At 48.0% G+C, this 14,884-nt stretch overlaps 1 protein-coding gene across 1 annotated transcript in view; it reads left to right on the forward strand.

Moving 5' to 3' along the window:
- Positions 1 to 14,884, forward strand: part of AR (androgen receptor) — a 141,690-nt gene that overhangs the window by 106,498 nt on the left and 20,308 nt on the right. The window contains exon 3 of the mRNA XM_010572522.1: positions 9,025 to 9,176. Within this exon, the coding sequence (XP_010570824.1) occupies positions 9,025 to 9,176 (152 nt within the window). The remainder of the gene's footprint in view (positions 1 to 9,024; positions 9,177 to 14,884) is intronic.

The raw sequence follows: 14,884 nt of genomic DNA on the forward strand, positions 1-14,884 counted from the left end.
AGAAAAGATGAAAATCGATTATTTGCGTAGAGGGATACTTGGTGCCAAGCTAAATTCTGATTACATTTGAAGTTCTATATGACAGTGATTTAAATCAGTCCACCTTGGTTTTCATTCTGCAGTCCCTTATCAGATTCTGTGGAGTTAGCTGAAGGTCCTGGGGGGACCACGAGGGAAACCCCATTCCAGCAGGCATCCTCCTCTGGTCCCTGCCAAGGGACAGCTGGAGGGGTCAGCCCAGCTCTCGGAAAGAGGTGGCACGATTCGTGAGCAGAGTGTCTGCATATGGCACTGACATCAGTCCCCCCATCCTGCCAGCGCCGTGTGGACCCTATCGTCTCTCCCTCCAGCAGCTGCTCTTTTCAGTTTGAGACATGACCGCGCTTTGTTGATTGGCCAAGTGATTTGTGGAGATACCTTGGGGACCAAATGGCCAGTTCACATGAGGTGCTCTGGCTGTGCCCCATCACCGGACATGGGTCTGTGTGTGCTGGCCAACCACCCGGCCTCTTTGCAAGCCTCCCCTTGTCCCTATACCCTGCCAGTGAAAAGAAAAGTCTCGGAGCAGGTATTGTTCTACAAAGGCTTTGTGAGCCGGAGCAGAGACTACTTGTCTAATTTATAAATGCAGTGCTGGCATTGAGATCCGTGTCCTATGAAAACAAAAGGAACATTAATCTGCATGTGAAGGGCATGTGGAGAGAGTAGCTTTAGTCTTCTGCCCCACATCGATCTCCGCGGTCACGTGAGCCTGGCAAGCCCTGGGAGAGGATGGGGATTCCTGCTGTCAGAACCCCTCCTGCCCTCGGAGCGCTGCACCAGCACTGTTCAGGGCGTGAGGAGCTGGCGCGGGTCCGGCAACCTCCAGTCCCCCTTCCCAGCCGCAGCACATGTAGGCTGCCGAGGGGTGGCCTGGCCGGGGGGATTGGATCTGGCTCAGGCAGGGAGACATTTTGTTACGTCTCGAGATTTGCACTTCAAACAGACTGTTGTGAAAAGCCACCAAGGAACTTGCATAATCTCTTCCTAAGTGTTTAATAAGTATCACTGCACTTAGTTTTCAAAGAGGGAAAGCTAAATGTCTTCCTATAAAAGCAGACTGTTAGTACGTTGTCCTACAAGCCTGCAGTACCCTGCCAAGTACAGTAATGGCCAGGATGCTTTCTAGGGGACTGTAAGCCAGTCCTCCCTATCTGGCATGATGGCAGTGTCTCTTGGAGCATGAAATATATGGATCAAGAGTATCTCATGATTTGTGATTTTCTTTGTAGGCACATTTTGTTAGCAGAGGAGATGGATTTAAGAATGGAAGATTATGGTGTGGGTTAAACTAACTTAAAAGATATTAGTCAGGACAGACTGTTTCCTTGGGAAATAAGTAGGGCTGTCTGTGCACCAAGGACACCAAGGTCTTGTCCTTGGAGGCTCCAGGTGACTCTGCAGTCACCAGGACGATATGGTGTACAGTGCTGATGACCTCAGGGATGCTCGTCAGGGCTGAAGCTTGCTTGCATTACTCCTGTTTTGCTTTTTGTCCCCTTGATGCTTCATAACCAGGTGAGTTCCCATCTTAAATAACCTTGCAATACGTTTATGCTGTCTCTTTTCATAGATACCTTCTCTGTCTGGGGAAATCAAGTGTTTCATTTTCTCTGAGCTCATTTATTTAAGCTGCTCCCTGAGCTCACTGGCTGGAGATCAGGTTTTGAGGCAGAAGTTTTGGGTTCACAAAATGCAGGCAGCTGCGTACCGCAGAGGCCACCTGTGTGATACAGAGGCTGCAGAGTGGCTTTGCCCAGGCTTTGCATTTCAGGTATAGCATGCCCGCCTCCTGTCACCTTTTTAACCTCATTTTCTGCTTCTTTCTTAGGGATGACTGGAAGGTGAGAGCCAGTGATGGTCATTAAAATCAGGAGACTCCACAGTGGTTTGGGTTATGACATGGCCTCTGCTGTCCACCCCGTCAGTGGATGTGCAGTGGCTCAGCTGGCTGGGGTGGCTGTTTGGGACTGTCCCCTGGGTGCTGGGACAGAGGCCTCCCCATGGGGCAAACAGCAGCTGGTTTCGGTGCAGCTCCAGGCTGGAGCAGCCTTCTTGTGCAGCAAAGGAAAGAACCATGGGCTTGCCTGGGTCTGGGCTGGTAGAGGTGGGCTTTCAGCTGCAGCTGGCACCCAGTGTGTGAAAAATAAACTGTCAAAATAAGTAAATAGAGCATTCGAAAAGGAAAAAGAGAATTTAATTGGGGAGATTTGCAAATGGATTTGTGCAGCTGTGCTTGTTGAAATTATTTGTGCCCCCTGGGCTGGGAGGCAGCCTCTGAGCTGCTGCCATTTCTGCTGGAGAGCCCCATGCTGCTGCTCCTGGGAGCTGTTGGTGGGAGGACCTTCTCCTGAGGGTGTGCCAGTTCTGTCTGCCCTCACTGCCAGGGATGTTTGGAAAACCCGCTGTCATCTGCTAACGCTTATTTAAATCCAGTGAAGATCAAGTTCCCATACGTGTTGTTCCTGTTGTTCACAGTGTGCACCATGCTCTGCTCTCTCAGAGATGCTGTCTTGCCTCTCTGCCTCCAGCAGTTATACAGGAAAACAAGAAATGGTCAGTTTAGAAACATATTCAAGGCTATTTAGAAAAAAGAATATAAATTCAGTGTACAAGGCTGCATGTTTATAGATTAAACTGCCCAATGTGTTTTAACAGATGGAATGCTTTAAAGCTTCCATGCAGGCCTTATTATCTGAATCAGTGTGACTTAGTGACTGTGGATTGAAGATTAAGTTCAGCTCTGGCTGAAGCCAGCGGCAGTGAAACAGGAATGTGCAAGAGGACATGAGACTTGTGCCTAAAATGAACAGTCGTGCTCTTAGCTAATCATGGGTCTTGCACCTCGGTGTGAGTCATAGACCTTTGTCCACGCATGAGCCACGCAACTCCATTGACAGGAAGCCAGTTACTTTTAATATTGTGTTTGAAAATGTCACGTACGGACGAAGCCATTTTAAAGGCAACATTTACTCCTGATAACATTGCAGTACCTCAGAAATGACCGGACAGTATTCTGTGTCATCCAAGTTTGTGTGCAAGTGCTTATTCAGTTCATGGCGCAGCATCTTCTCGAGCATTATGGCCAGGCAGGTGTTTAGATATAGCATTGTAAAGGTGCAAAACCACCAGCCACTTTGCCCAAAGGGCAAGGTGTGGGACCAAAAGCGCTCTGCTTGGGGATTCCCAGCTGATGGCTGGTCAGGCAGGATGAGCATGTGTGCGTGGCAGCCGCTGTGGGTGGGCAGGCAGGCAAATCCCGGTTAGGGATTCTCCAAAGGCCAGTCCAGCTCAGTCCCTGTGTTGCAAATCCACTGCATTGTGCTTTGGCAGAAGTGTTTCTGGACAAGGCAGCTAAATCTTGGAGCGAGTTCCAAGCCCACTGGTGCAAACGCTGACACTGAGCAGTTGACGCAGTGAGCTGATGCCACAAGGAGGTTATGCCAGTGGTCAGGGTACAGCCGTGCAGAGAGCAAGACTGCAATGCTTCACTTCAGTCTGGTGGGTTATTCTGCTGCAGCTGTCAAATTTAAGAGTGAAGGAGGTAGAAATTGTGTTTGTTCAGTTACGTCAAACTGATGGAAAACAGAGGGAGTGTAAGGAATATGCATTGTGTTATATTAGCATGGTGAATTGCTTAATGAATTAATCTTATTTGAGCTGGTAGGCATGGACTGCAGAAGCCATGCAAATAAAGCAGCAAACATACTTTTTCGTGGTCTGTCTTCAGAGTCAGAAGTTCCGGGCAGTGGGGGGCAGTTGTGCCTTGGCTCCTTTTGGGTAGCATGTGCTGTCTGTTGCTGAGATGGAAACTTTCTTTGTGGGTTATTAGAAGTGGTTGACATTCTCTTATCCGTGATTGCCCTTGGTTTTCTGGGTGTGTTGTGAAATTAACTATTGACAAACAAGTGCTTGCATTGCAAAATTATAGTTCCTACTCTACAGAAATATTTGCACGTGGCAGGAGCTCAGTATACTCTCCATTTCCGTAAAGAACCCTTCTGAAACAACAGTAAAATTCTTCCTGTAGCCATAAGAGAGATAGTGAGGTTGTTTTTTCTCTCCCCTGAAAACCACCGAGCTCCTTTGTGAGCAGCCCTGACCTTGGCCTTCAAGCCATGTGCCGGAGCTGGAATCTCTACCCGACGTCACTGCTGCACCAGTTGTGTCTGCCCGCGCCACGCTATCTCCCTGCTTTGGAGTTCTGAGGCAGTGTGACACTTGCCATATATTGTGCAAACTACAGTCACGTATTCTGGAGCCCTCCACAACTCACTTGGTGCTTGTTTTTGTCAGACCTCAGTATTCCTGTGGCTCTGTGGGGTGGTTGCAATCAGCAGGTACCGAAAGAGTAAAAACTTCCTCTTGGAGGAAAGCTTTTAAGCAGCCCATCGTGAGCTGCTGAGCCACCCCTCCGGTCCCTTGTGCAGGGGTGGAGGAGCTGCAAATGCTGCTGGTCACTGGGACGCCTGTGCAGGTGGGTGTCAGGGGCTCTGCCCAGAAAGCTGCCAGTCCACACGCTCCTGCAGCCTCCATAAGCAATCTTTTTGGCTCATTGCTGTGTTATTACCTACATATTTTGAGAATGCCCTTAAAAGGTCTCTTGGAAACTGGAAAATAGATCGTTAAGGGTACCATTATCACAGCTCACTCTGAGTTGCTGATGTTTTCAGTTACGTTTTTCTTACAATTTTCCCTCTAAAAATAAAAAAGGCAAATTGGCGTCTTTTTAAAATCAAGGGCATTCTGGGGCAAATCCTTCTGCTCTGGACAGTGGCCGCCAGTAGTAAAGGTGCAGGAGTGAGTTGGCAATCGCATTGGTGCTGCAGGGCTCAGCCTGCAGCTGAGCCTCTCCCCAGCTGCCGCAACATCAATCTCCTGACATGATGGGATGCAGGGGCTGAATGCTGCCCTGTGCAAACCCTGGAGACAAGAGTGTCACACCCGGGAGGAGCCTGTCTCACAGCCAGAATTAACCTTGAGTGTCTGCCAGCTCCCTCTGACTTCCATCCGTAAGTGGGCAGCTGGGGACAAGATTGGCCAAGTAAACAGGGGTTTGCAGGGAGAGCCTGAGCAGCTCTGGGCCGCTCTGCTCAGCACCCTTCCTAGGTAGATGCACATGTATAGGTGCACTAGACACACACATGCATGAAGGTATATTTGTACTTGCACAACTCTTCTCATGCAGAAACAGCTATTTAAAAAGCTGTTTCAAAAGCCACTCAAGCCTTAATTGCTAACCTACTTTGCAGCTTTAAATAATTACGCCTCAAAAATACTCCACGGTCTTCTGGGGTTCCTGCTTCTGTCATCAAAACAGCTGCTACTGTGAGAGTCACTTTTGCTCATTTCCTATCTGAAATACATGGTGCAAAGAACACGGAAAGCACAGTGTGGAAGGCCTTATGGAAAAAGGTAAATTAGCCCTTTTCAGATTTCTGATTGCATAGAGAGGAGAAAAAAGGTAACAGGTCATTAGAGGAAAGATCCGGTACTGCTGGAATCTAAAAAATTGCTGGATAAATAAGGCATTTTTAGCAAAGCTTTTATATTTGCTGCTGTTTTTTTCTTAGTAGTGTCTGCTCTACTGTAGCACCTCAAACTGAGTGCCAAGGCTGTGTAGTGTAGGGTGGTTGTGCAGATGTGGCACGGGGGGAAGTGGGGGGTGCCCTGGGCCCTGCTGAGGACGGGACAGCAGGATTGCACCGGGAGGACAGGCAGGATGCTTGGGAGGGCGAGACAGGGAGGTGTTTGTTGCATCAGGACTTAACTATGGCAGATATGGTGCAGCCGACTGCATCTCCTCTGTTTAATCAGTAATTCAAGAAAAGCCTTGGAAATGGAGATTGTCAGGGAAGGATAGTTGAGCAGCATCTACAGATGAGTCTCTGATTCTGATTGCTGCTGCTAAAAAGATGTGGAATCACTCAAAATGTTTCTTGCCTTAAGAAAAGGGGATAGAATTGCTGCTCCAGTTATTAACCTGCAATTTAGGTAGGATCTGCATAGCTCTCATATGAGGAATAGAAGATAGCAGCATTCTTGAAGGACGCAACTGACAGCAAGATCAGAGGACAGAGGTGAGCCTGGGTTTTGATCTTGGCAATAATTGTCCCATTTCATGCCTTATTCTCAAGGTGTGAGGGGCTTTGAAAAGACCTGTGTGAAAGACAAACTGCACCGGTAGTCTGGTGACAGAGTTAGTTTTTGGTTGAAATTAAGCATCCCAGCTAGTTGTTCACATAACAACAGCAACAGTCCCTTAAGTCCTGTCTGTACCGGAAAGTATTTTTCAGCCTATGGTATGCTTTAAACCAGTCAAATGCTGGTTTCTCATCGGCCCTTGAGGAAACACTTTTTCTCATTTAAAACCTCTCTCTCCTCAGTTTGGGAAGCAAAACAAAATGGAATGGATAGCCTGGACTAAAGAAGCTACTCCTATTACCAGAATTAAAATAACTGAGCAAAAGATGATAACCAGGCAGCTGCCCCTATGCGAGTGCATCGTTGTCCTTGCCACAACTCTCCATAAGAGTGATTGCTCTTTAAGCTGTTGCACTATAGGTAGTTTTAAGTCCTGATGTCCCTGGGACTGCTGCTTGTGGGCGCGCAGGTTGCAGGTTGCAGGCTCTCCCTGTGTTTTGGGAGTAGTGAAACAAGATGGGGGAGAGGGATGGGAGAGGTGGGGGACTGCATGGGACCGCCTGCCCTGGTGCCTGCTGCAGTCTCAGCCCGGCAAGTGCAGGGCAGTGGTGCCGTACATTCTAACTTACCACAGAGATGGAAACTCCAGTGGAAAAGCTGGTGATTAGCACAGACAACAGGTGTATCTTTCCTTAATTAAACCTCAGTGTTGCCAGATGCTCTTTGGGTGTGTGAGACATCCCCTTGCTTGTGTCATACCTGGACGGGCAGAGCTGCCTGTGGACCTGCAGGACGTGGAGAGGTGCTGGCCACGGGCAGCAGTTTGGGGCAGAGGGGCTGAGAAGCAGGACAGCATTCCCTTGCCCTGGGGTCTGTGTTGGTGTTTGACCCCTTTTTCTAAAAGTTGCAAGACTTTTCAGAAGATTCATGGTATGGGTTCCGGCTGCCATCTCTCCCAGGGCTATTTTCTGTTTCAGTGGAGTTTGGGTTTATTCATACTGTGGTCCCAAATGGGGATTTTCTGAGTATAAAGATTTTTTCCAGAAGTCCCAGCATTGTCACATTTGCTCTTAATATAATTTGATTTCTAAGAGCTCACCTGCAAGCATTCAAACAATACCAGAAACCAAAAGCAGATCTCCTTTTGACCAAAAAGTTGCGGTGACCTACTGACTGTTAGAAGCTAATTGCCTCATCTGGTGTTTTGACAAAAAGCGAGTTTTAGCAAATAACTTAAAATGCTATTGTTCCCCATACTGCCTGGACAAGCATTGACTTGTGATTCTGCTAAGTGCCTCTTCTGCTACCATGCCTTCTGAAGAAGCAGCTTCTCCATAGATCTGATCAGACAAGCATGTGGCAGCGTGTGTGTCAGGAGGGAGGAGGCAGGATGGGTGCTAGCCAAGAGGAAAGGATTTGGGCATGCAGATGGAGGGAAGCACGACGAATACGCAGTCGGAGAGGAGGGCTGGCTCTCAGAGCGTCTCGGTGCCACAGTTAAAGCGGCTGGTTGGCACTATGTCAGCCTGGCACACGCAGGCAGCATGGCACTGGCGGGTGAAGTCCTTCCCCAGGGTCGCGGCTCACGGGGACCCAGTCCCACATTTGCAGCACCATGGGAGCTGTGCTGGCTGGGGAGCGGTAGGAGGGGTGGAGGTGTAGAGCTCTGCCTCCTGAGCACCCCGGCACTGCATCGCCGCAGTCCTCTTGGTGTCCTTGGCACCTGCTTGGGTTGTGCCGGGGCTGCAGGAGGCTCTTTGTGCTTCCCCAGCAGAACTTGGAAGAGGTTATGTCAAAACTGGGGGTTGGGGAAAGCAGCAACAGTCAAAGATGGCCCCAGGTTTTCATTGGAGTCCATACTCTGCCCATGCTAACAGCTGATTTCCGTCCCCATCCTTAGTTCCAGCTACCCAGAGTGAAACCCCAAAATAGGTCTTTTGGACTACTGAGCTGGCAAGTGGAAAATGTGAAGTTCTGTAATCCACACTGACCCACTTCCAGCATTTAATCATAGTTATTATATGGCGGACCCTGAAACTTTTATTTTTGGCTCTGAGGTTTGTTTTCACCCTTCAGTGGTTGGCAGTGCCCATGCTCTGCCCATGGGGCTGTTGATGGCTCTATCCCATTGTACTCCATGTGACTGGGAGACGCAGGGGCAGTGCCTTTAGTCATGGGATGGGTATAAACAGGAGTCTGCTGGGACACATTCACAGCAAATGCTTTATGTTTTCACCAGAGGCATCCTGGAAGAAGGTTCAGTCCAGCCGTTGCTGGGTATTGAAAGAGGGAATAGGTAGAAAACAAGCAAGATAAAAAAGCAAGAAGAAAAGAGTAGCTTAAGGGAGTTTGGTAGCTTAGGAAAAATTAATTTGTTTAAATTAAGAATCAAAAGGATAAATTAATCTGTAGTGAAGTGACAACAGTGACCTTAATGGAGTGGGATTACATAGCTTAATGAGCATGCAGAGTCCTTTTTTGATGTACAAGCCTCAGTATTAAACCCAAAATTACATGAAAGCTGCAACAGCCGGTCCCAGTTGTCTTCTCTTTCTAGGCTGTGCTGTCACCGTGCCTGTACTTTGTCACACGTTGTCACATGTTGTACCTAGGGGCAGTGTCAGGAGGGGCACCCCAGCATGATCTTCTGTGTGGTCAGAGCAAGGTTTGGCTTAGTCGTTGCTTGCCTCCTTTCTGATCAGTGCTTGGCTTGTCCCATCACTGAAATTTTGGGTTTTGCCATGAACATTCTCCCAAACCCCAATCCGCTGCGCTCACCCATAGCTCATCCTAACCTCATTTGCTGACCCTTTCCCTTGTTCTTTCTGTTTTACGCTGCAGGTTGGAGACTGGCCATGAACATGTCTTGCCCATTGACTATTACTTTCCACCTCAAAAGACTTGCCTGATTTGTGGAGATGAAGCATCTGGGTGCCACTATGGAGCCCTCACTTGTGGTAGCTGCAAAGTCTTCTTCAAGCGGGCGGCTGAAGGTAATGCATACAGAGAGAGGAGGGAACATCACTCTCACCTCCAAGTATTGGCTTTCTCTACCAAAGTAGCCTCAAAGTAGAGTGTCAAATGCTACTGACACAAGTTCTCTCATCAGCAGTCGAGTTGTTAACATGCAAGTGCTGGAGGCATTTGCAGCGTCATGGTGTGTTTTCCTCCTCTTGAAAGAGGTTAAGCAGCCTTGCTTTGGGGAGCCTGCCAAGCCAAGGGAACTGAGGCAGGAGTGGTGGGGACAAAGTGTGGTGGGTTTCTAAGGTCTCTTAAACTAGTAAAGGAGAAAATTCAAGGATAAATTGATTTCTTTGTCCTATGTTTGTCGTTCCACATTACAGATTGCCCTCAAAAAGTAGCCAGACCAGTTTGCCAAAACACAATCCTTTTCAATGCCTAATTATCTTAGTGACCTAGTGAGACCCAGGAGCAGTCAGTTCCTGCTTCTCCTGTTGATTCCCAAGTGTGCTGTAAGTTCCCATCAGCCCTCCTGCGATCTCAGACCCAGAACTCCAAATTTAGGGGATGCTTTTCCTCTCTTATATCCCTTTCAGAGCATCACTTCTCTCAATACCTGCAAAATGGCAGAACTGTCTGTCCATCAAGAGCCATGCTCTGACCTTGGTGTCCATGATCCTTCTCCCCAACCCTTGAGAAAGCAACTTCTCCTTCATGTCCATAGTCTTTGCACCATCTTTCCTTGGTAATTAGCATGTAGAAGGACCTAGCCCAGCTGTTTCCTTGGGCTGTGGGTCACCAATGTCTGGTTTCTAACTACAGTTAGAGTCGTGATTCCCTGGCAGCAGAGTGAGAGTCGCTATTGTGGAAGCCTAACTGTCTAGTAACGTAATGTGCCTGTAAATCACACATCTGACTTGTTTTCTGGAGTGATGAACCAATACAAATCATCATTCTTCCTCAGTGCTAACGTAATTTATTCGGTGCACCGGCACACTGTTGGCAGTCAGTGTTACAGGCCATGGCATCCCTGGGGGAGGGAGGCACTGCGGTTCCCAGCTGGCAACCAGCGATGGGGATGGAGGCTTCTGTCTCTGGCTTGTCTTGCTGTGACCCTCCCCTCCCGCACCTTACATCACCCCTCTGTCGAGTGGAGGTCCCAAACTGATGGGTGCTCACCTGCCCTTGTCAGAGCACTGCTTCTAGATTAATTCTAGCATTATCCTGCACGTTTTCAGAGTTGTGTCTTCCCTCATTCATCATGCATGCCAGGAGTGAATTTGACAGCACTGGTTCAGGGAAGAATCAGGGCTGTGCCATAGAGGACAACAGCATCCCATTGCTCTAATAAGACAGTCAGATAATACTAATAGATAATAAGCTTGGCATATTTTTCCAAAGTGAGTCATTTAAACTTATGTCTCTTTGCTATACACCAATTCTGTGTAAGACCAAATGGATTGGCTTGTGCCGCCAGAGTAAATAACAGATGCTTGTTTAAGTCAGCAAGTTATTGTTGATTTATAGTAAGTGGAGTCTTGGCTCTCTCTGTCAGAGAAACTGATGATGAAATACCCCTTGTCAGCTGGCAAGTCCCCGAGCAGTGCTCCTCCTTTTACACCAGGGTGGGCTTTGTCCGGCATGGCAGCGGGCATGTGGATGAGGGCTGCAAGATGCCTGCTGAGGGAGAGGAGGCAGCCTGGGCTGCTTGCGCTGCTCTCGATCATATGCTTTGGTGGTGTTCCCTCTCCCGATTGTGTTGCATCAGTAATTTAAATGGTATTTATGCCCCCTTCTTAGTTTTTAAGCCTCGAGGTCTTGCAGAGGGTTAGAAATGTTTGGTTGCAGTAGGATTGGGCAGCAGCAGCCCTTTGCCTTTCCTCTAGATGAGACTGTGGAGCGAAGTGCGTCTGCAGTGAGGAGCAGCAGCAGTGTGTGGGGACCTGCCTGAGTGTGAAGTTTCATCTTATATTACCCTGAGGTACATGGATAGAGTCTTTATTTTGGGAAAGAGACAATAAATCAGACTCCTTTATAAATATTGAACGCAGGATAGCTGTAGGTGGTGATTTCTATCCTAACACTTGGTCATTTTCCAGCCAGACCTTTCCTTCTTAAAGTGGAGGAGCAATATTGAAAGCTGATATTTCAGTGTGTTCTCATGTTTTAAAGTCCATCAAATGCATCTCTGAAAACCTTACGTCACCGTTGGAGACTTTTTACAACAGCAGATCAGAAAGCTTTCCCAATGAAAAAAGAAACGTTTTCTTCTGCCTCCGTTACCTTCATGTTACTGTTGTAAGCCAGCAGCCTCTGTTGGGTAGGAGAAGCAATGGACTGGGAACTGAAAAGCAGCACAAGCAGATCACCTCAGAGGGAGTGGAGAATAGCTAGACACGTAGTTTTTCTTTTATCCTATTCTTTGCCTAATATAATAATGAACTTACCTGGCAGTAATTTCAGGGATATTTAAGAAGGTTTTATAGACATACAGTGCCTTCTAAGGGATTAGAAAGGGAAAAGATTTAAAAAAAAAAAAAAAAAATTTATGACATTGATTCCTCTTCCCTTTTGAAACACGCTGAGGTATTCATGTGGTTTCCAGTAGAGCAGATCACTCCTGCTTTGATAAAATGTTTGACAGATTTGAGGTTTTTTGCAAGCTCAAGTCCAACCAGTTCTCCCAGAAAGATGCTGGATGAGTTAACAGAAAAGACATAAATATTTTCCTGATCTCTTTCTGTCAGCTGTCTTGATTTATAGACACTCTCAAGATGTCCAGGTTATATATAGGCCAGCTCTAAATGCACCCTGCAGATTCTTCAGCCATGATGTGGACTTCCTCACTTGCAAGATGGCCAGCCTCATTTTTGCCAACATCTGTAACTTCCATGCTTGCATTTCTCTGGCTAGCTAATGTTTTCACTTGCAGACCATTCTTTCTGGTTCCCCAGAGAGCTTTCCCCTTGCTCTTCCCACAGAGCCAGACTGCCTTCCCAGCTGCCGCAGGCTGCTGAAGTCACTGCCCCAGGAAAGAAGAACTGGAGCCAGTGCTGAAGCCTGCGCTGTGTCACTGGGGCTGGATGCTTTCCTTTTGTTTTCTTTAGTCTGCTGGTAAATACAGGTGACTATTAAGAAAATTACTTTGCAAAGGTAGTTTATTAATAGTGGCTTAGTGTTGGTTCTGAGAGCTTCATAGCTGTGCCCTCTTTGATTATTTCTAATGGGGGCATAAAGTGGGAACTTCAGAGCGGTCCCAGCACCAAACCTGCAGGCTCAGCTCTTGCCATAGCCCAGCTGGTGACAGCAAAGGGGACCAGAGCTTTTACAGAAGAGCACTAGAGACCCTGTGGTTACATGAAACCCTGGGGGATTCGTGTTCTCAGAAAGCTTGGCCTTATCCCCCAACTGTTAGAATTTGGTTTGTGCCCTGAAATGCAAGGATATATCTCTCTTCCAAAAGACATTTAATGGGTTTTCACATTCACAATTGTAAATCTTACTCCAGACATTTGCGTAGATTACTTTGCTTTCTGGAAGAGAAAGCTACTCTAGGCACAACAACTCATGTGGCAACAGGCTTTTAGTTAAATAATTTCTCTCAATTGAGCAACTAATCTTTCTCCATAAATCTTTATTTTTAGTCAAGACCGGAGAACTGCTCTTCCCCTCTGCTCATGATGTTCATTGCAGTCCCAGGTGATGAGCAGGAGGACTTGGTAACGACAGAAGCATCTTTCCACCTGTTGTGAGGTGGCACAGGAGGGAGCCCGAGCCGGCGGGGGGTGTTCCCAGCAAAGGGGGCAGTGGTACAGCAGTGTATTCGTGGTGTGCATTGAAGGGGGGAACTGCAGCAGTCTGCAAGAGCCTCAGTTGCACAGACTGATCTCCTGGGGTTCCTGTGCTGGTTTGACGTAGCAGAGGGGTGCTGAGTACCTTTGTAACTTCACTTCTCGCCTACATACATGTCAAACAGTATCTGGATTGTCAGGGAAGGAGAGGGGTCTTCTCTGGGCGTACATCTGCGGTGTCGTCAAGTGGGTGATTATCTGAGGCTGACACCTTGCCAACATCCCTGTTGTAAAGACAGTCTGGGTGATTGGCTTTGCAAAGAGCAGGACTGCTGGGTAAAAAAGGGAGAATATCTTTAACATTCAGACCTGTACTTACAGGTTTGCAAAGCAAGAGCCTCTACTTTGGAGTAACACAAGAAAGCATCTCTGTTGTTTGCAGGGAAGAAAAGGAGAAAAAAAATCATTCCAGTGTTAAACTCAATAAAAGAAAAAACAGTGCATTTATCTTTAAGTAAAGAACAGCTGATTGCAAATGTCTCAGCTTGTTCTTAAATGAAGACAGTAAATTATCCTGAAATTAAAACGAAGTCTCTGTATATGAGGAGTTACTTAAGACAGATGGAACCTGTCTGTATCCCAGCCACCCTTCCTTGTTCTCTGGGCTTTTACAGCCAGTGGCACCTTCTCCATACGCCTGTGCTGTGCTCAGGTGACACAGCCGTTCATGTCCGTGTCAAGTAGTGCATGCTCCCAGCTTGGAGAGAAGGGATGGTGTACACCGGTGCAGACAGAGCAGAGGAGCTGCTATTGCTGGCATATTCACCAGAGATGCTTGGTCCGGCAGTGTGTCAGTCCATCCCGGGGCGGTGAGCGTCCCGGCCCCCACGGTTCTCCATGGTTGAGGGGACGAGTGCAGGCGTTTAGGACGGTTGGCTTCGCTGGGGTAGTGACACAGTGTGGTCCCTCTCCCAGGTCATGGGTTCTATTCGTAAACTGTGTCCACAGCTGGGGATAGCAGTGATGAGGGCACCGAGTTTCTCCAGTAATTAAAAGGGGAATCTCTACATCCCTGGAATTAGGACAAGATGAGCAAGCACCTTATTCTCATGCTGAGCAAAAGTAGACTCATGAATAGCCATTGCATGACCATTTGTTTCCCTTTTTATTAATGGCTGACAGCTTAAAATAAACAGTGCCAGACTATGCATGTACAGTTAACAGAAAATTGGTTCCTGCCCCAAAGAGTTTATTTTGTGAACCAGGAAGCAGGCCCTTGCTGTTTTAGCAAAATCACTGTACCATGACTGTGGGGTGAGTTTTTGACTGCAACTTAAAAGCTTGCATTAATCAGAGCCCATCAGCAGGGAGGTAAAGTTGTTGTAGAGACCCTTCTAATGTGCGTGTTTTGTCCCCAGTGATCCAGGAGGGCCAGCAGGTGCTGAGGCACCCTGCCTGGTCTCAGCTGGTTGGAGATCACTCCCTCTCTGTGTCGCTTCCCAGCAGTGTGAGAGGTGGTGGATGCTGCTGAAGAGCTGATGGGAACCAGCATGGCTGCCTCATTGAGCAAGGCTTGAACCGCGTTTCCAAATCTCCTCCGTCCCCCTGCTCTCCTCCTGTGGGTGCCCGTGGGTGCCTGGGGGGACAGAGTGGGATGAGGGATGAGCCTGCACATCGGGATGCTGCCCGGAGCTTGGGGGAGATAAGGGGGCTGGGGCTGGTGGATGTTCCTCCCCTTGGCAGGGGAATTTAGATAGAGCTGTGCCTGACCCTGGAGCGTCCTTGGGGGGCTCGGGCAGTGACTGTGCCGTGTTCCCTTGCTAAAGCCATTCACAGGAGAAGCTTGACCTTTTTAAAGATTTTGAGCTATTATTGTTGCAAAGATGCTGTAGTTTAGACTAGGGAGGTAAGATAGGGAAGGAGCAGGAGCCAAAGGGTGAGGGGAGAGC

Source organism: Haliaeetus leucocephalus, unplaced genomic scaffold (genome assembly GCF_000737465.1).
Source record: "Haliaeetus leucocephalus isolate CR32 unplaced genomic scaffold, Haliaeetus_leucocephalus-4.0 Scaffold340, whole genome shotgun sequence".
NCBI classification, from domain to species: Eukaryota; Metazoa; Chordata; class Aves; order Accipitriformes; family Accipitridae; genus Haliaeetus; species Haliaeetus leucocephalus.